General features: G+C 44.2%; 1 protein-coding gene across 3 annotated transcripts in view; it reads left to right on the top strand.

Annotated features, from left to right (window-relative positions):
- Nucleotides 1-22,578, top strand: part of sipa1l2a (signal-induced proliferation-associated 1like 2, genome duplicate a) — an 80,945-nt gene extending 58,367 nt beyond the window's left edge. For 2 of the 3 annotated variants that reach the window (XM_085368841.1, XM_085368839.1), the window contains 11 exons: nucleotides 1,948-2,094; nucleotides 3,597-3,700; nucleotides 3,876-3,964; nucleotides 5,127-5,500; nucleotides 9,508-9,774; nucleotides 13,026-13,164; nucleotides 16,192-16,411; nucleotides 17,711-17,842; nucleotides 20,006-20,123; nucleotides 20,257-20,332; nucleotides 20,789-22,578. In XM_085368841.1, coding sequence (XP_085224967.1) covers nucleotides 1,948-2,094; nucleotides 3,597-3,700; nucleotides 3,876-3,964; nucleotides 5,127-5,500; nucleotides 9,508-9,774; nucleotides 13,026-13,164; nucleotides 16,192-16,411; nucleotides 17,711-17,842; nucleotides 20,006-20,123; nucleotides 20,257-20,332; nucleotides 20,789-20,935 — 1,813 coding nt within the window. In that variant the 3' untranslated portion in view covers nucleotides 20,936-22,578. Of the gene's footprint in view, nucleotides 1-1,947; nucleotides 2,095-3,596; nucleotides 3,701-3,875; nucleotides 3,965-5,126; nucleotides 5,501-9,507; nucleotides 9,775-13,025; nucleotides 13,165-16,191; nucleotides 16,412-17,710; nucleotides 17,843-20,005; nucleotides 20,124-20,229; nucleotides 20,333-20,788 lie in introns of all 3 variants that reach the window. The other variant, XM_085368840.1, reaches the window with a different exon arrangement.
- Nucleotides 22,579-22,797: the final 219 nt, after the last annotated feature.

Raw genomic sequence — 22,797 nt, 5'->3', positions numbered from 1 at the left:
CTGTTTTGACTATACTGGGATAATGGCCGCCTTCTCTGCCTGGAGTCCCTAGCAGTCGGAGCTCTCCGTTCTCACTCCCCTCCTCCTTTCTCTCACTCTCCAACTCCCCCACTCCCTCCCTTTTCCTGCACCCTGCTGAGGAGGTGGTGATGGGGACACTGACACAGCTCCGCTCATCTCATCCAATTACTGCAGAAACAAAGAGAGTGCTCTTCCCTAGACCGCGATATGAAGCGCCCCAGAGGGAGTGGGAGTAGAGAAGGAGGAGGGGAAGGGAGGAAGACGAGACTGTGTCATAAAGTCGCAGGATCTGTAGGAATAAATCAGAATGAGTTAGCCGGACATTTGTTTGTGCTGCTCAACTAATTTTATTTTTAAAAAGCACCTTTTTTAAAAATCCACATACTCTGATTGAGGTCTGAACAAAAACCGAATCACTAACCTTCCCGTTAAATTTAAATGAACAAAAATGGAGCCCGACAGGTGGTCTCACTAAATTACTCATCTCACGAGGCTTTGAGGGGGCATGGACCCATTTGTCTCGCAAGGCCGCGCGAGAATCTTTATAGCTCGGATAAAGCGCCATTTCATCACACGTATAGCTGGATTTAGACTTGCAACCATAAAATATGACGACTGCTTCACAGCCAAATGAGACCAACCCTCTGATCGCTCCCCTCAAAATTTTTTTTTTTTTCCTTAACATGAGGAGAAGAAGAAAAAAGGAGAACGAAAAGCAGCCGCTTCTGTCTCAAATTGAAGTGCCTGGACTTAGCTGGACACTTGACTAACACAGCCGGAGAGAAAACAGCGATCCGGCCAGAGTGTTTGATGATGTGTGGCACAACTGAGATACTGACAGTTTATTTCCCTGTGGAGGGGAAAAAGGAAACCGAACAAGGAAGCAGAAAGTGTTGATGTTTAATTTGGGTCGCCTTGTGAATGTTTATACTTGCATTTTTGAATCAGAGCTCTACCGGATCATTTTCAGTCGCTTATCTGCAAATTTCCAATCTTTGAATACCTGATCCAGGTGACAATCTCTCTTGGCTTTGCATTTAATAAAGATTTAGTCATTTCAGACCTGGTTCCAAACTAATGTATAAGGACAAAAGAAGCAGATATAAGGAGTATAGGCTAACTGACAAGACTTGGCTTACGCTTTAATGTGAAAGCCATACTGCCTGTGTTATTGCAGTCTTATTTCCGTCCGCTCATCTTACCTCATTTGGCGTGCTGGTTAAAGGGAAGGCAGCAGACATAAGTCACATTCAGTGTGTATTTTTCACTGTATCGTCCACAAGTTTTTCCTGGCTAGACAAAAGCAAGCAAAGCATCTTATCTCAAGGTATTAGCTCAGAGGCTGTGATGGTCAAACTAGGTGAAAGGACTAAACTTCAGTAATAAGCTAAGCATGAGGAATCGCACAGAGAATCATCATCTGGATTGCTGAATGAGGTTAATGCCATAATTAACCTCTTTCTCTGCCTTTGAAAATGAGACACCTTTACCTCCTCTAACATTATCTCACATTGTCTGTGAAGGTTCTCAGTCATCCAGGTCATCGTAGTCAAAGGAGCTTGCAAAGAGAAGTCCAGACGCTTTTCTTTGCAAGCTCCTTTGATTATCTCACATTGAGTTTTCTTTCTTCTTTTTTTTTTTTTTTTTTTTGAAAGCCTTTAATGATGCCCTTAAGATTCAGTCCTTCCAAATGATAATTTGATGATGATCATTTAACAATCATTTGATAATACCCCCCTCTATTTATGTCCCTATACATTGTGGACTTTTTATTTTTGTTGTTTTAAAGTGCAATTTTAGGATATTATCTGCACTTTATAAACAAATAAGCTGTTGGTATTAGAACTACAACTGTATATATATATTATGGGCTATCTGTAATCATTTTTAACCACTCCTGTCTGTTGTCCCTCTTTTTTTCTGCAGAACTGTGCAGGATATGGAGAATCCCCAGGTCACCTCATGTAACAAGGGAGACCAGCACTACCGCAGTTCCCCCAGCAACCAGTCGTCCTCCAGTGATCCAGGGCCCTGTGGCAGCAGCACATGGTCCCAGCAGCCTGGATATGATGGGTACAGGACCACAGCAGTGTCAATTTTTTTTTTTTTTTTTTTTGTTTTTTGGAAATAACCTTTAAGTAGTCCCTCCAGGATTATGCGGTTTTACAGTAATGAATGCAGCTCCAATCAGTCCCAGCACTATTTCTGAGAACTTGCAATTTTGCAAAATGACAGCAATTTTTCCACATGAAATGACCAAATCATCAGTGCACTTTTGGCCAGTCGTCATGCTTTTTTTTTTTTTTTTTTTTTTTTTCTTTCTTCTAGGAAGTAATCTAACAAAACAATAAAATTACGCCTGTCATGGTCTAATACCACATCCAGAACATAATGGAGAGAAGATGGAAGATGAGTTTTATTTAACATGCATTATTATAGCTTCCGTGAAGTCATCTCAAAGCTTTACTTTCAAGATGTCTTTCAAAGACGAACAGAAAAGCTACCTCGAATGTAAATGGGCACTTTTTAATTTGAAGCATGCGGTTAAAGGCTGTTGAAAATCCCACCTAAGTGAAGTGTTTTTCTTACTTTGGGCACGTACTTCTCATGCTATTCAGTAAATTAAAGAATGGGTGGCACTTAAATGTAATTGGAAATCATTTTTAAGGAATCTGACTGACTGACGTGGCGATCTAACAAACTATGACAGAATTTTGGAGAACGATTTAATTTAAAGGGTTTAATGAATAATCAAAAGAGAGAAATTATTCAGAGTCAGAGTATTTGGCTTTGTATCATCTGTCAACTTAATTATTGCCACAACAAATTCTTTCTTGTCATCAAATTTTCCAGTTCACTTATTTTACTCAATTTTTTTTATTTTTTTACAATGTTCTTTTCAACATGTTGGTCTTTATCATTTCGTCAATTATATAACGATGTCACGGAGCAGCCCAGACTGTAGACTGCGCAGGCGTAACATCTGTCAGGCTGATTCTTGTACATGAGCAGAATCCATGAGAGACCGACGTCTGTCTGTAAGTGGTTACAGACCATGACAACAGGCTTAGCTCCCCACTGCTGCCTTTTCTGTCAGAGGCCTCAGATGTGCATTGAACACCCGAGGACCACTGCGCCCTGTCAGAGCTGCCCCGATGCAGAACGGCAGACATGTCGACTGATCTGCCGGGCTTTGTCGGAGATCAGGAGACAATGCGGCCTCTGTTCATCTGCTGTAAACTTTATTAGCTCTAAAAGGTTTAACTAAGACGCGCATTGAAAAAAAAATTGCTGCTCTTACCCTTTTGTCAAGAGGTAAAAAGCACTCGGCAAGCTGAGTCCAATGAAAAAAGGTCTTTTGTCAGCGTTGTCTGGCAGCTTCTTTATTCTATTATGAGCTCAAGTGTTTTGACCTTAAATGATGTTGAGCTAATTGCTGTACATCTGTGGTGAATCTATTGAAGCCTTTCTCTTAATTGAATAGAGAGCACACTCTATAGAAAAACTAATTTATGGCCCATTTTCCCCCTCCTGCCCTCTTTTTCTCCTTTTTCTTTTTTTTCTCCCCCCATCAGGTGTCCCTCCCCTATCCTGCATGAGCGGGTAGGGGACATCCAGGGAGGGGATGGAGAGATCCACAGAGAGAGAGAGCCCACCCTGGAGAGGACTAGGTCTGCAGGTTAGTCTGAAGTAGTCATTGTTAACATGCATGTCTGTATAGCAAGAGTGTAACAATCCTGAAACCAAAGCAAATCTCACAAACTGTTGTCCACATATCTTGCTGCCATCTTTTACATACAGTCTGTGAATCATGCCATCTGCTTCTATAGTAACAGTAACTTCTGGCTCCACAGAGGCCAAATGGCACATCCCCTCCACCAAGATCCTGAACCCTCTGAAGCAAAGAGAAGGAGGAAAGGACTCGCCCAACAAGCTGTCCAGGGTAAATGTCTGATCCACTTTCACTTTATTGAAGCCGACCAGGTGACTTGAATATAGTTTGGAAGTCTATTTGCGACTTTTGGGAAGGTCTTCGTATACTTGGTCTGATTCAGCCTTGAAGTGTGCTGTGCTGGCATTAGAGTCTGTGTAAGACCTGCTATATCCCACAACTGTTTCAGGCTGAGCTCAGATTGCCCTTGTTTCTGGGCTTTGCTGCAATCAGTTCAATTGGGGCAGATGTTCATGTTGTCCCCTCTAGACGCTCTTTGCAGTTATCGCTTTCCCTTCATCAGCATGCTAAAGGAAATCTCATCTCATCACTGTTTCAGGTTGTTTCATGCGTTTCTAGGACACCTTTTCCTTGAAGGTTGAATATATTAAGTGTTTTAGCCCCTCGTTTCTCCTTTCTCTATATTCTCCCCACTCCCTCTGATTTATGGTTATTTTGCCCAGCACTGCCTTCCTTTTTTCTTTCTCCTCAGATGCTGGAGGCCGGCTAATGCACCTAAACAACATGTTTTGGTGTTTTCCACCACTGTTGGAAGTGGATAAAAAATTTAACCATTTTCTTGGCACTGTACATCTCTAATGTACTGAGCCTGCTTTTTCAACTGTTTTTTCTATGCTGTGACTAAAACCGCATCAATAATTTAGCAGTAAATCATAGTAAAGGTGACATCGCAGAACAAACCTTTGCAATTCATGGCTTACGTTCTAAAATAAGGCGTAGCTGTTGATCCCCATGGTTTGAAACTGATGATGCACATTGGAATAAGTTGGTGTGACCTTAAATGTATTTGAGCTTGAGGGATAAAAGAGCTAAAAAAACAAAGCTTATGATCATCTGGATTCCTCAAATAAGTATCACAATTTCAGAGTTTGCACGCAAAGTATGTGACATTCAGCATAGTCTGTTTTTATTCCTGCCTACATATTACTGTCAACTACTTGACAGTGTAATGGGCCTCAAGAAAACAAGCTGTTGCCTCAGTCAGGGACACATGACCGTGTGAGGAAGCCTGATGGGTAAACCCCCTCCTTGCCTGGTAGGGCAAGAATGTTAAAGCATCCGTAAGAATTATTTGCAGCTGCTGTTTGACCTTGTTTGATTTACTGTGTTTCTTTCTCCTTCACCCCTCTCGCTCTCTCCCTCTCTGTGCCAGGCGGGTGATAAAAACTCAAGCCACTCAAGTAGCAACACTCTTTCAAGCAACGCCTCCAGCAACAGTGACGATAAGCACTTTGGCTCTGGGGACCTGATGGACCCCGAGATGCTCGGCCTCACGTACATCAAAGGCGCATCCACTGACAGCGGCATAGACACTAATCCCTGCGTGGCCCCCGGGGCCCGAGTGTTGCTGCAGGGAAGAGTCGGGGAGCAGGGACACCCGTGGGTGTCGGAGCACCACGAGGATGGAGCGTCGGAAGAGGATCATGGGAAAATGTACCTACCGCAGGGCTATGCTTCTGCCATTTTGTCTAGCCATGTGACAGAGGGCAGTATCGGGGACCTGAGCGAGATCTCGTCCCACTCCAGGTACAGCATTTTTGTCCTCGTTTGTACAAAACAATTGACTTTGGCTGAGTGAGTTACAAATTAAAGGATAACTTTAAATGGAAGTTGTTGAGTATGCAGCGCTGAACCTTGCCTTAACTGTTATTAGATCTCCAACAAATTTAGCACTTAAGTGAGATTTTTGGATGCTTGTCTTAAAATGTGCTTTCTAAATCCATCATGAAAAACACAGAGCGTCTGATAGACTTCAAGGATTCATGCTCCGCAGCGCTGAAGTTGTTCTGGAGCATGAACACCTTCCTAGCAGGCTTTAACGCTTTCCCCCATAAAGACGACATTTGATGACCTTTTCACACCGCCGTGCATACCAATAAAGATGTGGTTTTATGACCATTAGAGTAGTTTCTGGGTTTTCCCAATAGTAGCTACATAAGCAGAGACTACCCTCAGTAACTCCTGATGCAAACAGTCATTTTGTTCTATAAGCAGGCCTGAAATATGACCTAAAACCTCTCAGTCCAGAAGCTCCTAGTAGGCTTTCAAGGGGTAAAAAGTTTACAGTCAATTACAGCACTCTGTTTTTCTTTGCTGTGGTCAAATAGTTTTTCCTGGTGTGGCTTAGTTCCATCTTTTGGGGTCATTGATTTGCCTTTGTGAACTTTCAAACACCCCCTTTTTTTAAATGGCTCTCGGCAAAATCCACTATATTCCACCACGTAGATGTTTTCAGGCCCACTATCTGTTGAACACATGCAGAGACAAACACGTGCACAAAAGGAAGGTTTCTGGCTGTTAGCTGACCTTTTCACCCAGCCGTGCCCCCTCTCTGCTGACACACAGTCTGGATCATCCAGTTGTGCTGAAAGCTCCTGGTTGGTGTTGCTGTCAGGCCGAGGCAACATCAGGAGGCTCATCACACTATCCTTTAAGTCCTCCTTACCTGACCTGGGACCATCTGGGAAAGAGAAATGGTGTCATTGAAGGTCGGCCCTGAAGCCACTCAGTCTGTCTGTATGAAGCAGCACGGGTGACCATTTGTTGATGTCATATAGGATTATGGTCCCCCAGTCTGTTGAGATCATTGACCTGTTTGGGGGTATGAAGAAGTAACCGTGCCAGGTAGAGCTGGGCGATAGAACGATAACGATATGTATCGCGATATAACTTTTACTCGATAGAGAAATTAAGCTATCGCGATAGACCTCGCCGCTCTTGTCCTCTTAAAAAAAAAAAAAAAAAAAAGGTCAGCCAATCCAAATTAAGTAGCGCAGAGCCGAACCAATCACAGCCGCAGCGTCACGTCGCGTGACTTGTTACGTACAGCACAAGTGCCAAGCCGCACGTGTGTTTGTTTGGGAAGCAGCCAGCGGGTAATGGAGCCAGCACGTAATGGAGGAAATGAGTGTGCCGACTAGAAAAATCAACCGAGCGTGACCGAAGAGAAAACAGATGATGGTTCCAATGCCGGAGAGATTGTCGAACGGAAGAGCCATAGAAGTTCCGTAGTGTGAAGGTATTTCGGCTATTTCAAGTCTGACAAAAAACAGAGTAGCGTGCACTGTAAATTGTGCCAAAAGCAAGTCTGGAAATACAATAAACTGGTGCATGCGTCACACTGTGCACCACGTTATTGTTTCGGTGAAATGGATTTCTACAATACTGTTACTGTTAATTCTACTCTCTGCAGTGTTTAAATGCTTACATACACACACAGTTACTGTCCCTCCACACATACGACTCGGTTCTGCTTCTATGCCCCAGCTTTGTTTACTTTTTCCCACCGAGGCTTCTAGACTTCTGATTGGCCAACATTTCTGCACGGTTAGGAATCTAGCGCCACCTGCTGCTTTGGCATGTTCATAGCAGCGTTTTCCTTCATTTCTGCCTTTATGTGTGGACGGGATTATTTTTTAAAACGGAAAATCTCCGTTTTCAAAAATACCCGTGTACGTGTGGACGTAGCCTCAGTCTCTGACTGGAAGCGCTAATTCGTCATTCGGCTTTTGTCAGACTAAAGTAACTGTTAAAACTGTTTGAAAAGCTCAGCTATACAACAAGGAGAGATTGAGAATTTCCTTTTAGTTCTCAGTTTATTTGATATTGACAAAAGTTAGTCAGTTTTGTCTGATCTTCTGTAAAACAAACTAAGATTTATTTTTAGAATTAATATTTTGTTTCTAAGTGGAATTGACAATTTAGTTTGTTTCGTTTGTTCTATTTTGAAACTTAAACGCTTTAGCGGCTGCCTTTTGTGTAGTTTGCAATATTTGCCTTTATCTATCTGGAAAAAGTCTCATGTTCCTTAAGTACATCTACCCTGTTGAACTTATTATGGGAAATAAATATTTAAATAAAAACAAGCTGCTGATTATTTCACATTTTACTTGTGAGCAATGGCACATTTAAATCTTACAAATATAGTTATATGGCTTATATCGTGATGGATATCGTTATCGCCTGAAATGAAAAGAACATATCGTGATATGAAAAAATCTCATATCGCCCAGCTCTAGTGCCAGGATATCACTCAGAAATGAGAAAAGAGCCCATGCCATCACCTTGACTGCTCTGATGCTTCCCACCTTTTATGTAATGGTCTTTGACACCCGAGTGTCATCTGAGCAAACAGTGAAGCAGCAGGAGCACATTTGCAGGGTGTGGCACAGATGGGCATGAATATGGAAAAGCAGTGTGTTGTGCCTCCAGCCAAAGCGAGCTCTCATGTCTTTAGGGTGTTTTAGAAGAATGTTTGAGTAGCAAAACCCTAACGTCTTTTATGGACCTAAATCTGAGGTCCATCTCTGCAGCTAATAGATGAATCCTAATTAGGCAAAAACAAAAAAAACAGACACACACACAAACGATTCACTTTCATATTAATTATGGAAATAATGAAGGACGCTGTAGCAGATGTGAGACTGTGTATGGAGAGGGGGAGTGCTTAAATGTGAAAGGCCAATGGAAGATAAAGGAGCAAAGAAAGCAAAGCAAGGCAGCGTTCATTACCTGATGCATGGCTCATTTTCACATCACTGCAGAGTGTGACATCGCCATCCTTTATCATCTTGCTTATTATTTGGATAGAGGCAAAGCATTTACACATTCGAGGAATCACATAAAGTAAAGTGATATAAAAACACCATTCAGTCGAGATGAATGCTGTACAGCTGTGTGTATTTGACCTTTTGATCATAACGTCAAGGGTCACCTTCCCCAGTTAACAAAAATAATAGTATTTTCCTCGTGGCATGCAGTTATTTTATTTTGTGTTTGCTCGTAAGTAAGCCTGTAAATCAGCCTAAGGCACAGCATTGTAAATAAGCAGAAAATGCCTCCAGTGATTTGAGTGCACTGACCCTTTAATGTGTTTTGTCAGTTGATATTTGACTAAATACTGAAAGGACAAAGTTCAGGGGGAATATTCACATGACAAACTGCAGCCGAATCCTCTTCCAGTGTAGGTTGAAGGGCAATTTGATGTTTTTAGATTAAAAGGGGGCTTATTGCCCTCATGAACAGCTCCATATTTTTTAGGAAACTACGCAAGTATCTTTGCGTGATTCACATGATTCAAAATATTCATAATCAGTACTTATCTTATATCGGGCCTTAGTGCCTTTTAAATTGATCCTCTGTCTGAGCTGTTTGAACTCCTCCCTCTGTAAAAGCCAAAGTCTTCCTTCCTTTCTCTGTTGCCCCACAGAAACACAGTTTGAGCCTACATGTGTTCACCCTTGTAACAGGATACAAATGACAGAGAATAAGGAAAAGCGTAGCGACCCCGGCAGCATGGAGACCATTCATAAACCATTTTCCGTTTAAAGAAGTCATCCTAATAGGTCGTTTCTTTACGTCTGACATGTTTCTAGCACCATTTCTATTGCTAATGCTTGTTTATGTTTTTGTTATGATTTTGCCTCTTTTTGTTTCTCTGTTTTTAAACTCATTCATTTTGTGGTCACTTTTGAGTTATGTTATGCCTTTTTTTTTGTTTTCTGTTTCTTTTTTTCTTTCTGCTGTTTGATCAGTGGCTCACACCACTCTGGCAGTCCCCTGGCCCGTGGTGCCAGATACTGTATGTCTGCTGACTCCTCCAAGGTGTACACCATCCCCCAGACCAGCAGCTCAGGGCCAGAGCTGGTACAGGGGTCCGGGCTTGGGCCTGGCTCAGAGGCTTGTGGACAGGCACGCACACAGTCCAGTTGCAAATTCACAGTGGGCGCGAAGGCGACTGATGATGATGATGATGATGCCGCCCACAGCACTGAGGAACCTCCCAACATTTCAGAGTGTGGGTGAGTGTATGTGAGGGTGAAAGCAAGAAGAGCATGTGTGAGAACATCAGCAAATGTGCAAAAAAACTACAAAAACAAAGAGGTTTCAGCTCACGTGCTTCACAGCGATTTTATCACTAGCTAGTAGGCACATTTAAATAAAACACCCTTTAATCGCGCTCTTGTCAGCACATTTTTCTCCGTCTTACTGCTGCATCTCCACCTCAAACCCAACGCCACGATCAGCCTACACAGAGTGGCCTTGATTGAAACAGACAGCCACAAAATAAATAAGCTCAGTGAAGCTGCGGACATAATACACTTGGCACATGTCACTTACGGTTTATGATCGCTCCCGTGAAGCCGCGTCCCTGTGGATCGCCAGGCTCGACCATCTCTGGTGGGAGCCAAGCATCAAGACACACACAGGAACACGCACGCAGTCGCACATGTAGTCTGAGGACGCCCATCTGCACAATAGCCTGTATCGCACAGAAGAGGAATGTATGCAATCCTCAGTCTGTGTGAGCAGTGATGACTGACTGTATCTGTCGGGTGATTAAATGGTTTTGCTGTAGAGAACAGAGAGCCATTGATGGTGAAAGCGAAACAGCTTTTACGGTGTGAGTGTAGCTGTGTGTGTGTGTCTGTCTGTGTGCACTGATTTGGAGGATGTTTGCGAGCGGGGCGTGTTTTGCAAGAGAGAGTGTGAGATTTTGCCCTGGAAGGAACCCCGTGCTCCAGCTCCCAAGTAATTTCATTTAGGCTGTGAAATTTGCTACTTACGGTTGTGTGATTGATCGCATGCACTGAAGTCATCTTCTGCCGACTTATGAAAAAGCTCCGTAATTCAGTTTACCCACCCCATTGTTTGTTTATATATTCCTACCGTTTTATTTCATCTTACATAACAGCGCCTCGTGATAAATGGCCTAATATTACTCACAGATATTGTCCTAACATAATGAAGTTTCTCTTTCCCCCCAATTCTAAAAAGTTTTCTCATTTGTTCTAATGCTGTGTGTGAGGCTGGATGTGTAATGGTGCTTCTAACCGTGGGCTCTTTCTTTCTTGCTTCTGCTTCTTGTTTCAGAGGAGCGGAAAGCTTGTTAACCTTCCTTCTCACAATGCTGTCTGAGCGTTCAAGGTACACAGTTAAGAGTGAACCCTGTGGTCCTGATCTGACACCGCCTGCTTACCCCGCACACTGCCCCGCCCTCTTTGTACCCCCACTCCTCCGGTGTCAAGTGCTGGTTCTGCCTTGTGGACCATGCTCAAAGTGGACAGCAACCAGCTGTGCATGAGTGACTGTGACATTTCCACTACAGATTCATACTGCTGTGTACTGTCCATCTAATATCTTCTCAGTCTCTCTGCTTAAATCTCTATTAGAAGTTTAATTTTAATAACCACAACCAAAGCTATCATCACAATTGCTTCCCTTTGGTTATGTTTCGTCTGGGACAGAGTATTCCCAGCTTTATACATGCATATTATAGCTATGACTCCACCTCACATTATCTGAAGGCCAATAGAAACACTTTTCTATCTGCGATTAAACTATTTGCTTCTCTATGAGTGCTGTGAACCATTTCTGCTACATTTTAGCTCGGCATATTAGCCAGCTAACCTATGAGCGTGGAGAAATATTTGAGTCAGTCCAGATACTGGAAGGCATGGTGGTGTGGCGGTTAGCAGCGTCACCTCACATCAAGAATGAGGCCCTGCGTTCAAATCCAGAGCAAACTCTTAAATAGCTGTAGGTGTAAAAATTGTCATTCTCTCTGTTAGCGGAGCGACAGACTAGCGCCCTGCCCAGGTTGTGTACCCTGTGTACCCCATGACAACCTCACATTGGCATGACAGACAATGAATTGAATGGTTGGATGGCTGGTTACATTATGTGTGGGGTCCTTAAAATTTTTCTCCACTGTTAAGAGTCTTTAGCCCAAAAGAAAAACAAAGAATCTTGTGCACCACTGCATCTATGGCTTGTCCATGATAGGAGAAACGAAAGAAGGCATCACAATATTAAGCATCAAACAGCTATTAACACTTATACTTCCTTCTCTTTTGGATCTCTCTGCTGTTTCTAACTGGACTAAGTCTAAAATAATTTTATCATCTTTTTCACAAGCTCTCAGACTTTGTATTAAAAACAGGTGGATGAAAACGTACATTCTTTCTTTTTCACTGCCCCTTGAGAAGTTAATTATATACTGTAGGCATTTAACAGATGCCAGTGCACAGCAGAGTAATATTTAACTCCAAAGATGAGGGCTTTAATGTTGTTCCAGTTTTCTCATAATTATGGCTCAATTACTTCAGGCGAAAATGGACAGGTCAAGGTAGAGTGGGAAAACAGAGGACTTTTTGCTGCAGTTTTTGGCATCAAACAACGAGTGTACAAAATTCAGTTAACTGCACTTGTTTTTCTGCCAAACACAATAGAGCAAACACGGTACATATATTTAGGAACTGTTCTCCGTGTTGCCAAAAGCTTAATACAGTGCGGCTCTCAGCAACAGTGTCTGGAGGTAGCCGTCATAACTAGGCTGTCCCATCGTCTAACCATCTAGCGAATCTCCCTGCGGCCACCTAACAGCCTGCCAACAGCACTCAGTGTGTCAAGCTCAGGCTGCTCACTTAAAGCAGAGGTCTCACAGCCACATGACTTCACCAGCCTGGTCGGGCACATCTTCCGTGCCCTGTAACCTCTCCCGTAAACTCTCCACACCCTCAGAATCATTTAAATGTTCTCAGAAAAAACCCTGCTGACAACCACACTGCTAACAAAACATGTCACCTCTTGTGGGTCCTTCTCCAGCCCTGTCTAACAGCTCTCATGTCTCCCTCTGTTGTTGTTGTTGTGAACACTCCTTTAGTTGGTGCTTTCCGCTTGTTTCTGGAAGTCATTTCTGTCCCAAACCCTTGTTTTCCCTTCTACCTCTCACAGTGCTTGGCTGGATTTTATTTGCAGCCTGTGTAATCATGGTTTTGGCACAGTGATGTGGAACAGGGTAAGATTTGGAAATAAGTTCCCTCCCTTGGTCCTTTTCCATCCCCGTTATCCTGCATTCACCTGACTAGCATGGAGCAGGGAAGCGCCTGATGTTGGCATGATAAGACTGATCCCTGTCCCTGTTCTCTAAGTAGCTGGGATTACCTCTGAACCCAAGCTGTGATGGCTCCAAGGCTGCCCCCCTTGGGATGTATTTTGTGTGACCCTAGTGATGAGCCATGCTCTTCTTTGCCCTCTGTGTCATCTACAGGCAGTTGTACGCACAAGAGGCCGCATGCCGGCTCCAGGCCACTGAGCGGGATGGAAAATCTCTGCAGAGACTCTCGAAAGAGGAATACGTTAAAATGATGCTGCCCGACAGCCCGCCAGGAGAAGACAGGAGTCGCAAGGTGAGGGCATTAATGAAACCCTAACCTCTAATTTATCATTATTATGATGTCCTGTGTAATATGCAAATAAATGTCACTTCACAATTCTGTTATTATACTGACACGATGTATCTACAAAAACCTCAGACTTCCTCCTTTTGAATAAATCCAGTGCAGAACCAGACCTGAAAATCTCTTGCTGGGAATCCAGTGAAAGCAGGACAAACATATGCTGGCACTGCTGATAGGATTCCTCCCTCTCACTCTCTCTCTGGACACAGGACCCTTTCAGTCACCACTGACTGGCACAGTGTTTGGTTAATTTAATTTCTAACAAGGGGCTGAGTTTACTCAGTCGGGATGTCATGGATTAAAGGCAGGAAGTTCCAGAGAGCACATCGATGTTTGATGTTTCTGGGTCCTGCAGTCTCTATTAATTGCATCTCGAGTTCCCTGCACCATCCCCCCCATCCATTATGTACCAGGAAGGGACTCTGGAGATGTACAAATGGGTTATTCTTGGATGCTGCTCAATTCTAATACAAATGCACTTCAGTTCCCCGGAGAAGACGGGCATGTCCTCTGTCACAGACAGGCCTCGTCCCTAACACGAAGCAGCAGTCCACTGATTCGTTTGTCTTGCCTCCAACCATCGAGCTTATGGTTTACAAAATCTGGCGCTTGCAAGACAACTAGGCAGCGTCAGCACCTGTCTCAAATGAAAGCATGCGTGTTGAGCTTGTTTGGATACACATAATATTGATGTAACTTTGCTTCCCACGAATAAAGAAAGTAGCCAGTACAAAGGTGCACTGATTGTCAGATTCACCGAGCAACAGGACCTCTGCTGTCACACTCTCCTGTCAGATTCGGTGTGATAATGTAGTGCGCGGAGCAACAATCTGGGAGGGCACGGGGCCAGGCACTCCAAAGCATATACACATATGTTCCCAATAAACACATACTGTTCTTTTCTGGGAGCAGCTTCACTGTGTTTTCAGTCATCAGCTGGCACATAAAGTCATCAAATCACAGTAATTATATGGTGCTGGAAACACAGTTGGTTTATTTCTAATTCTTATATAAAACAGTCTGAACTGATGATTTGTCAGTTAATGAAACAGATTCTATAGTAAAGGTTAACGCATGTGTCATTTCCGGTACTCGCCCGTGGCCTTTCTTTGTGTGGCTGAGCAGGTGCAGACAGATTTTCCTTGCCAGCCACAGTGTCCGCTGGGACGACCTTCTATGGACAGGCAGACCATTGTGTGGCTGACGTAAAGGAAAGGCCGTTCACAGCTTATTTGCCCACAGTGTTCCTCTTTTGAACCTCCTGTGGGAAAGAAAGAAGAACGATCTGAAAAGGTGGTTGTCCAACACATCCTCCCGAGTGGCACGTCATTGGGTCTTTGTTTGGTGCGGGCAGCGAAGGGAAAAAAAAAAAAAAAGTCGGGAAAATCAGGAAAATCTAGGTGGATGTGCCACTGCTGCTTTGACTGATAAGAGTGTTGCTGCTCTACAAAAGAATTCAAAGCCCGTACAGCCCCGAAGCAGGCTGAGACTGTTGCCAGCTGAGGTGGATTTAGGCATACTATAATAGTCAATAATCTTGCAGGTTTTATTAATACAGTATTTTCTCCAAATGTGCACAGCAGGTACAGTTAACCAGTGCCAGGATGTGTTCAGAGAGCTTGTTTTGATGTACTAAATAGATTGCTTTATAAAGAAAAACATTAAGCCCAATTGGAATTGCTTTCATTTGCCGTGACTCCATTTATGGGTGCTCTAAATCTGCGCTCTTGTGCTTTATATAGGATCAGCAAATCCTGTTTTAAAGTTGTTTTGATGAGCGAGAGCCTCGGGAGTCTAATCTTGTAAAGTTGGGTGGGAAAACTTGCAATAAGAGACAACCTTGTCAAGCTAAAGCCTCTGAGGTGGTCTTTAGAGGCAGTAGATGTGCATTGCTTTGAATTCCTGTATATATTTCTCACTTTAAAGACAGACAAGATGTTTGTTAAATTCTCACCGTGGGATTTGTCTTTGAAATGGAGATGGCTGGGTGTTGGCTTTGCGGGTTTACTAGTCTAGTGTAGGTTACAGCTGGGAAGCAAGGGGAGACGTTTACCCATCTGGCCAAATGCTCCGCATATCATTTGTGGCTACTTTTGATGTCACTGCTGCTGCATTTATGTTAGCTGAACAGCAACATAACGGATGGGATCTGGCTTTGTGGTTTTCTGGGTTTAAAGAGGAGATGCTCTGTCAAAACTGTGGCCAGCTGTAACACAGTGGTGTCTTTGCAGTGATATCCCATGTAATTCTCTCTCCAAAAGACATCCCCTCAGGGTGATGCTACTTTTCAAGCCCTAACAGCTTTTATAATTGTTTATTCTGACCTCATGCTCTCTTTGATCACAGCATGCATCGTTCTGATTTGGCCCCTGCTTGTCTCTGCTATATGAGCTCTCTAATTGCACTATTATACCAAAATACTGGAAGGCAGGCAAACTTCAGATGTGCAGACAAACACAAGACAGAATATTGTTTTATACTTGCTTTTTTGTTTAAGTTAAATTACCCACAATTATCCTTGTAATTGTCCAGATGTCAGTCTCACACATGTATACGACACTGTGGTTAGTTCACCCAGTTGTCTGTATCCTCCTCACCATCTTAAAGACTTCTCGACTGCCTCATGTTTTTTTCCTTTCCGTCTCGCTTTGTGAAACCTGCACTCTGCTTTAGCATTAAACTCAGCGACTACTTGTTGCCACAGTGCAGTGGCTTCTGTCACCACCTCCTCCAGCCCTGTTATTCCCCGTCTTCCAGACGTTCTCCAGCTGTGCTCAATCCAACTGCATTTTCCTGAACGCATAGACTGTAAATGATTCCTGCCACCTCTCCCCCGGATGTTCCCCGTTTAGCCCACCCAGTCGCCCAATCGTGTATGCCTCCTGTGCCGAGGAAAGGCAGAGCATGGGGAATGTGCATCTAGGATTGTTTTCTTTGTTATGAGTAATGCTTGACAAATTGTTCTGATCTTCTCAGGTATCAGCAGTGGACAGCTTGTCCCCCAGACGCTCGCTGTACCGAACGCTGTCCGACGAGAGCGTGTCCAGTAACCGGAAAGGCTCGTCGTACGCCAGCTCGCACAGCTCCATGCTGGACCAAGCCATGCCTAACGACATCCTATTCAGCACCACCCCACCTTACCACAGCACGCTGCCGCCTCGCATGATCCACAACCAAGGCGCGTCCAACCTGCGGAGTAAGTACACCAACGAAACGCTCGACGGGCCGGCTCGGTGAAAAAACACACAAACAGAAGACAGGAAGGCTAATACACACTTTTCTCAGTGACGCTGCTGGATTATCAATCCTCTTCTCTGGCACCGGATAAGAGCCAGGATATCGAGACTCGTTCAAAGAGCCACTTGAGTCCTTGCTGATATCATAAGCACAACTGGTACACACTCCAGCAGCACTCCTCAATATAGTCATCTAATTGGAAATGGGTGAGGCTGCTCACTACTTGCAAGGGACCTGCCGCTCCGTCTGCATTAAGCAGACACCTGTCACTGCTGGCTAATATTCCCTGCTCCACTGTCTCCCAGCATCCACTGAATATGTATTAGCGATGAGAGGTGTGATGTCCTGCCTGCTGCTTTAGGATCTCTGACATGAACATGCCTATTTTTCCATGAGGAATGTCACAATGTCTGTCATACATAATGTTTCATTCACTCATCAGTCCCTGCCAGCCACCCCTCTCTGTCCCTCCTGTCTCATTTTCGTACCATCCCTTTTCCATCTCCCGCTGCTGTCCTTAGATAGAAAATGGCTTTTGGAAAGATGGTTTTTTTCTCTTCGGCCTCTTCTGCCTGTCAGTCTGATGGATTCCTGATTGTTTTGAAGGGTAGTTGAGAGCACAGGCTCTCCCTTTCCCGTACTGAAGCAGCCCCAATTTGGTAAACAGTGAATTACTCAAGCTCCAAGACGCTGGGTAAATTGAAAGGAGAGTGTCAGCGTCACCTCAAGCTCTTTGTGTCTCTTCTCTGCTTCTCCACTCATGCTTTTCTAAATGCCTCTCTGCAGAGTGGGAGCTTGTTTATTGCATTCTCTGTCTTTCAGGGCTGAGGGGGGGCAGGAGGGACAGAGGGGAGGGAAAGGAGTTATTGATTGAAACATGAAGACATTCACTTAGACAAGTCGTTTATCGCCCCTAAGACAGCGACTCGCGAGTGCCACACAGAGAAGGTGGTTTTAATGTGACTCTTGCCTATCATGCTGTTACACAAATCCAGAACTTGGCTTTTCAAAAGGTTCCCAACCTGCTGGAGGATTTCGCCAGATGAGCGAATATAGATTAGGCGTTTGGCAGGAGTTAGGCTAGACAAAAGCCATCCCGCTTCAAATTGTCTCTCTGGCTTCCCCCCCCTCACGTCCCCCTCCCCATTCCTTTCCCCTAACCCCTTTTGTCTGATGCAAACTGATGGGTGACTCAACGATTAGCCCTAAACTCAGGCCAGGCCTAGACACTGATCGGCGTGCCTGCCTGTCTCTGCAGATGAGTTTTGGTTCTCTGACGGCTCCTTGGCGGACAGGTCCAAGTTCAGCGACCCGGGCCTCATGCCCCTCCCTGACACTGCCTCTGGGCTGGACTGGTCTCACCTGGTCGATGCAGCACGAGCCTTCGAAGGTAACCAGCCTGGATGAAGCTGCTGGCACCTTGTGTAATCCACTTCTACTCCCCACCCCCTCCTCCTGGCTGCTTAGCGTGTGTGACTGTGTGTTTTGTAATCTGCAAGTGCCCGCTTGCTTGAATGTGCAGATTTGTGAGCTATGTGTTTTCTTCTAGTTGCTCCTAAGTGCTTCCGGAGCTTACTTTTGGGAATCCTCCTGCTTTTTGCACCTCTACCCCAGGCCCCTTTGCAATTTCCTATTAAGAACAAAGCCATCATTTCTCAGCACTGACATGGAGCTAATCTTCCCACCATAAGGCCAGCAAGTCATCATTCGGGTTTTCAGAGTGTTGCTGCTTTTCTGTTATGGTTAAGGTTTCGTTTGTTAAGTTTGGGATGATTTATGCTCCCCTCTTGACCACCAGGTCCGAATGTGATCTTCTGAAAGAAACAGACTTTTCCATTTCGGGGGGTTTGTTGGTATTCAGCTCTGGGACGAGAAATTTAGATATGAAGCTTTCATGTAGACTTATAGGTTGTCTTCCTGTCAAAAACTTAAAGCTGATTATTCCCCCCCCAATCGTACATTTAAACCACTCATTTGCATCGTAATCTCTTTTCTAATTTAAATACCTTTTTTGGACCAGTCTCATGCCGGTGTATTTCCCATTTATCACAGACCTGCGCACATGCCATGAGTATTTTTTTTTTTTTCTTTTTTTCCACCTTGACCCTGGACCAGTGAGCAGGCAACATAGCATGTAATCATTTGTTTGTCATAATTAACGAAGTCTTTTGTGGAGATTCTCCTTTGATGCATTTCTTGCCGCACGGCCCGCAGTCTTGTCATTTAACGAGAGACGAATCAGCAGAGTTGATGCACAGTCTGAGTGGCAGCGGCAAGGCAGTTGTCACGGCAGCCGCGCTGGCCCAGAAAAAACGCTGTGTAAACCAGGGGCCTTGTTGCCGAGCAGAAAGTGGCTCGGGGCTGCCATTGTGTCATGTATGTTTAACCAGCTTTGTTTAGAGCCAGTGGGGAAAGAGGCTGGCTTAGATGTAAAGCATTCACGACATTCATAACCCTTAGTCATGTGGATCCTGAGAGACGGCTCATTTTTATGATGCTTGCACTATATAAAAAAAAAAAAACAAACTGAAAAAATTAAAACTACTGTGCTCTCTTTGACTTTTGCAAGAAGCAGCAGATGGAAGTGAAAATAGGCTTTTTTTTTTTTTTTTTTTTTTTTGTAGATTTGAACAACAAAGCATGTTGGTGCAGTCGCTGAATGCTTTCGCATGCAGTGTGCAGCATAGATTCTCTTCTCTGTAATCTGTCTTTCTGTCCAGTAAGTATGAACCCCGGGTCACGCAAAAACGGCAAGCTGCTTTTCTGCACTTGTCTCCGCTTTTCCTAGAAGTCTTTAATCTTTCTGATGCAGCCATCGAATATGAAGGAAGATGTTCATTCATATGCAAATGAAGACTTGCTCTCCCGTCCCTGACTCATCTGAAAAACCAACTTTGGGCTCAGCCAGCTTTTGTCTTCGAGTGGATTAGCTTTCATTTGGGGGCTAAATTAATGGAAGGGTTTCCTTAATCTTTTTCTATGAATATGCAGAACCACCCCCCACCCCCACCCCCCCACCCCCCCACCCCATCTTTAGCCTCAGATAAGGGCTTGAGAAAGACAGGTTTCTAAAGAAACAAGCATTAGGCCTTAAAACTGAGCAGGCCCCAAGGGTAACATGCCAAGTTTGGGTTTTCCATGGAGCTTTGACAAAGCTTAAGGGCCTGATATGGTAAAACAAGCATGACTGGTGTCCTACAGCTCCCTGGGATCCAGCCCATTATGAGCCAAACAGCTGTCAGAGGAAACTTGGAGGGGTGAGGGCACTGGAGCAACACCCCAGGGACTGACTTTATCTGTAGTAGTCTAGAAATGCTCTGTTTACTACCTTGTTCCCTGCTGTCCGGTTATAGATCTCTCAGCAAGGCAGGACTGCTTTTGCAAGTGCACTAAACCAGAGCCATCCATTCATACAAGCCATGAATGAATCGTCCCATCCACTCGGGAATGCGTGTGCCAGTGTGTTTATCTGTTCTGTTTTAGTTTAACAGATTTCCTGTTTTCGATGTCAAAGGCAGATCATGACCCATTACTTCACCTGTTCTTTTCCCAGACCAGCGCGTGGCGTCCTTCTGCACCATGACTGACATGCAGCGGGTCGAGGCTCTGCAGATCTCGAGAGAGCTGACCAGACGGGTGGTGGAGGCGGAAGGAGCGGCGCTGGGAGCAGAGTAAGCTTCACTGACACACACACACACAAGAACTAAGTGAATATTGACTGTTAGCTAAACTGTCATTATTGTTTCATTTCGTGTAAATAAATGACTCTTGGCACAGTCCTCTTCTGTGTTACCCCACAAACAGCTCCCCCTCCACACTCACTGGCAAAGTCAACCAGTTAGAGGTGATCCTGAGGCAGCTGCAGCACGACCTCAGAAAGGTGAGTCCGCGTCATCCTTTTGTCGATTATGTTTTTGTCACCTTGGTGCGCTCCTTTCGCACATTAGCAAACTACACATGTCGGTGTCCCACAGCTCAGATGAGCAGACACGGAGTAATGCGTGCCCCGAGGTCTGTGTAATACAAACTCATCCACTTAATTCAATATCCCGCTTCCTTTTCTTATTGTGTCCCAGCCCAACGTTTCCCCACCTACACTAATGTGCTTAAAATGGAGAGAGGAAATGCGCTTTTATCAGAACAGAGGAAGGGCTGCTTTGCCATGTTAATGCCTCCCATTTACACCACGCTGACGAAAGACGGATGTTCTTGTAATAGCGGGGCTTTTATCAGCCTCTTTTGTATCCATTTATTTTTTGCCTCATGTGTTTCGCGTTGATTGCGTGTGTTCACGTGTGTGTGTGTGTGTGTGTGTGTGTGTGTGCCCTGTTTTCAGGAGAAAGAGGATAAGGCGATGCTACAGGAAGAGGTGCAGCACCTGAGACAGGACAACATGCGACTGCAGGAGGAGAGCCAGACCGCAGCGGCGCAGCTCAGGAAGTTCACAGAGTGGTTCTTTCACACCATCGACAAGAAACCCTAAGACACAGAGCGAGGGAGGGAGAGAGAAAGCATGATGGCCTTTATTCCTCACGGGCACCCACTCTACTCCTACTTAAGACTCCCAGATGATCCACAGGCAAACAAACTATAAAACAAACCATTACCAGCTCCCAAGAGTAATCAAGACGCTTTCAAACAACCCCATGTTTTGGAGACTATCGTGCAGTCCTGGGTGAGAAACCTGAAACCCCGATCTGGACTTTTACTTTTGGGATCGTCCTCTGTCTGAAGCGCAGGGTCGTGTCTGATTTAACTGGTGAACGAGGCTCTTGGGGAAACACCACCCCCACCTCCATCTCCAGCACTAAAGAGGAATCAAGAAAGACGACCCAGGGCCCCGCCTGTCCACGGGATCTTCTTACAGTAGAGGAATGTAAAGCTCATTTACTGTAGTGAACATATAATCTACCTACCTACGTATGTCGCATCGGTCTACTGTACTGTATACTCAGCCGTACTGTATCATACTGCACACACTGTCACACAGCTGTTTCTGTGCCGGCCGTCACGGACACAGGAAAGTATAGAGGGGCGAGGCGAGAGGGAGGAGGGGAGGAATAATGAAGTGGTACTTACTGTCTGCTTGCACCAAGAGGAATCCACATGTGGCGCTCTTGAAACGTACGGCGGGGAGGGGGGGAAATGAATGTAGCTCAACTGAGATCTTTTTTCTTTCTTTCTTCTCCTGCTTTCTGGTTTCCAAAGTCGCAAAAGTTTTGAGGTTTGCTGTTTTTCAGACTTTTTGTTTCTTTGTTTTTGTTTTGTTTCTGATGAATTCCGCATTTTCCTTTCCTCTGTGTTGTAATGTAGGGTCACATGGCAGTAATTTTGATGTTTTAAAGGTGCTTTTCCCTACGCACATTTGTCACTAGTTTCCCTTCACTGTCACAATGTCCTAGCAATAACAAAGTGGTAGTTACAAAACTGTGTTTTGTTTTGGTTTTTTTATTTAAATTTTTTGTTTTTAATAAAAGAAGTTACCACAAGCGTGAAGAGTTCCTGTCGAGTCGCAGTTGTATTTGACGTGTATTTATGAAACGAGGAAGAGACTGTGCCTAAAACTCTTGGTTGTCGGTGGATTGTTTCTCCTTGCTTTTAGTCCTTTTTGTAAACACACGCCTTGTCTGTGGCTCACTGATAGGAAAAAAAAAAATGTGTGTGTGTCAGAGAGAGAGAGGTTATGTGAGTGTGTGTGTGTGTGTAGTTTATCACAGGAAAATGTGTTCTTATGCAGTGGTTTCTAGAGCATTAGAGCAAGCGCCAGTGAACCACACTTACAATGCCAAATGTGTTTATTTTCTGTACATACCTGCCACAGAAGTGTCTTGTATTTAACACTATTATTTAAGCTTATTTAACCTAAAGTTGTTTATTTTATTAAAGGTATTTGTTTTGTTTTTTGTTTTTTCTCCACTAAGGAGAGATGAAGCTCTGTGTATGTTGTAAAGTGTGTAGCTTGCCGGGGCAAAAAAAAAAGAAAAACGACAACAAAACTATATATTTAAATATATAAATGATGATTTTGGAGATTCCAACATTTGGATGCTGCTAGATTAACAGTTTGCTGGTTTGTATGCTTTTAAAAACTGTCTCCATGAACTGTCTCATCCCTGGTGAGACATTGGGCGCTTTTTTTGTTTGTTTTTGTTTTTTTTAAATAAATGTAGTTGTAAAAATAAGTCTTTTGTGCTTCGTCAGTCTTTCTTCTCCCAGCCTCGGTACCAAAGCAGCGATTTGAGTTTTTTCAGTCTGGTTCACTGCTACTGCTGTTTGAAGTCTGTTTCAAAGAAATGGTTTCAGGAAATAAGAGAAACTTATTCAGCCTCTTGCCAGGGGTTAGAT

Source organism: Diplotaxodon limnothrissa, linkage group LG13, assembly GCF_057381915.1.
Source record: "Diplotaxodon limnothrissa isolate DT_005_m linkage group LG13, D_limnothrissa_male_GT1.1, whole genome shotgun sequence".
Lineage (NCBI taxonomy): Eukaryota > Metazoa > Chordata > Actinopteri > Cichliformes > Cichlidae > Diplotaxodon > Diplotaxodon limnothrissa.
Note: the sequence above shows the minus strand (reverse complement) of the source record. Positions and strands in the feature narration are given on the sequence as shown.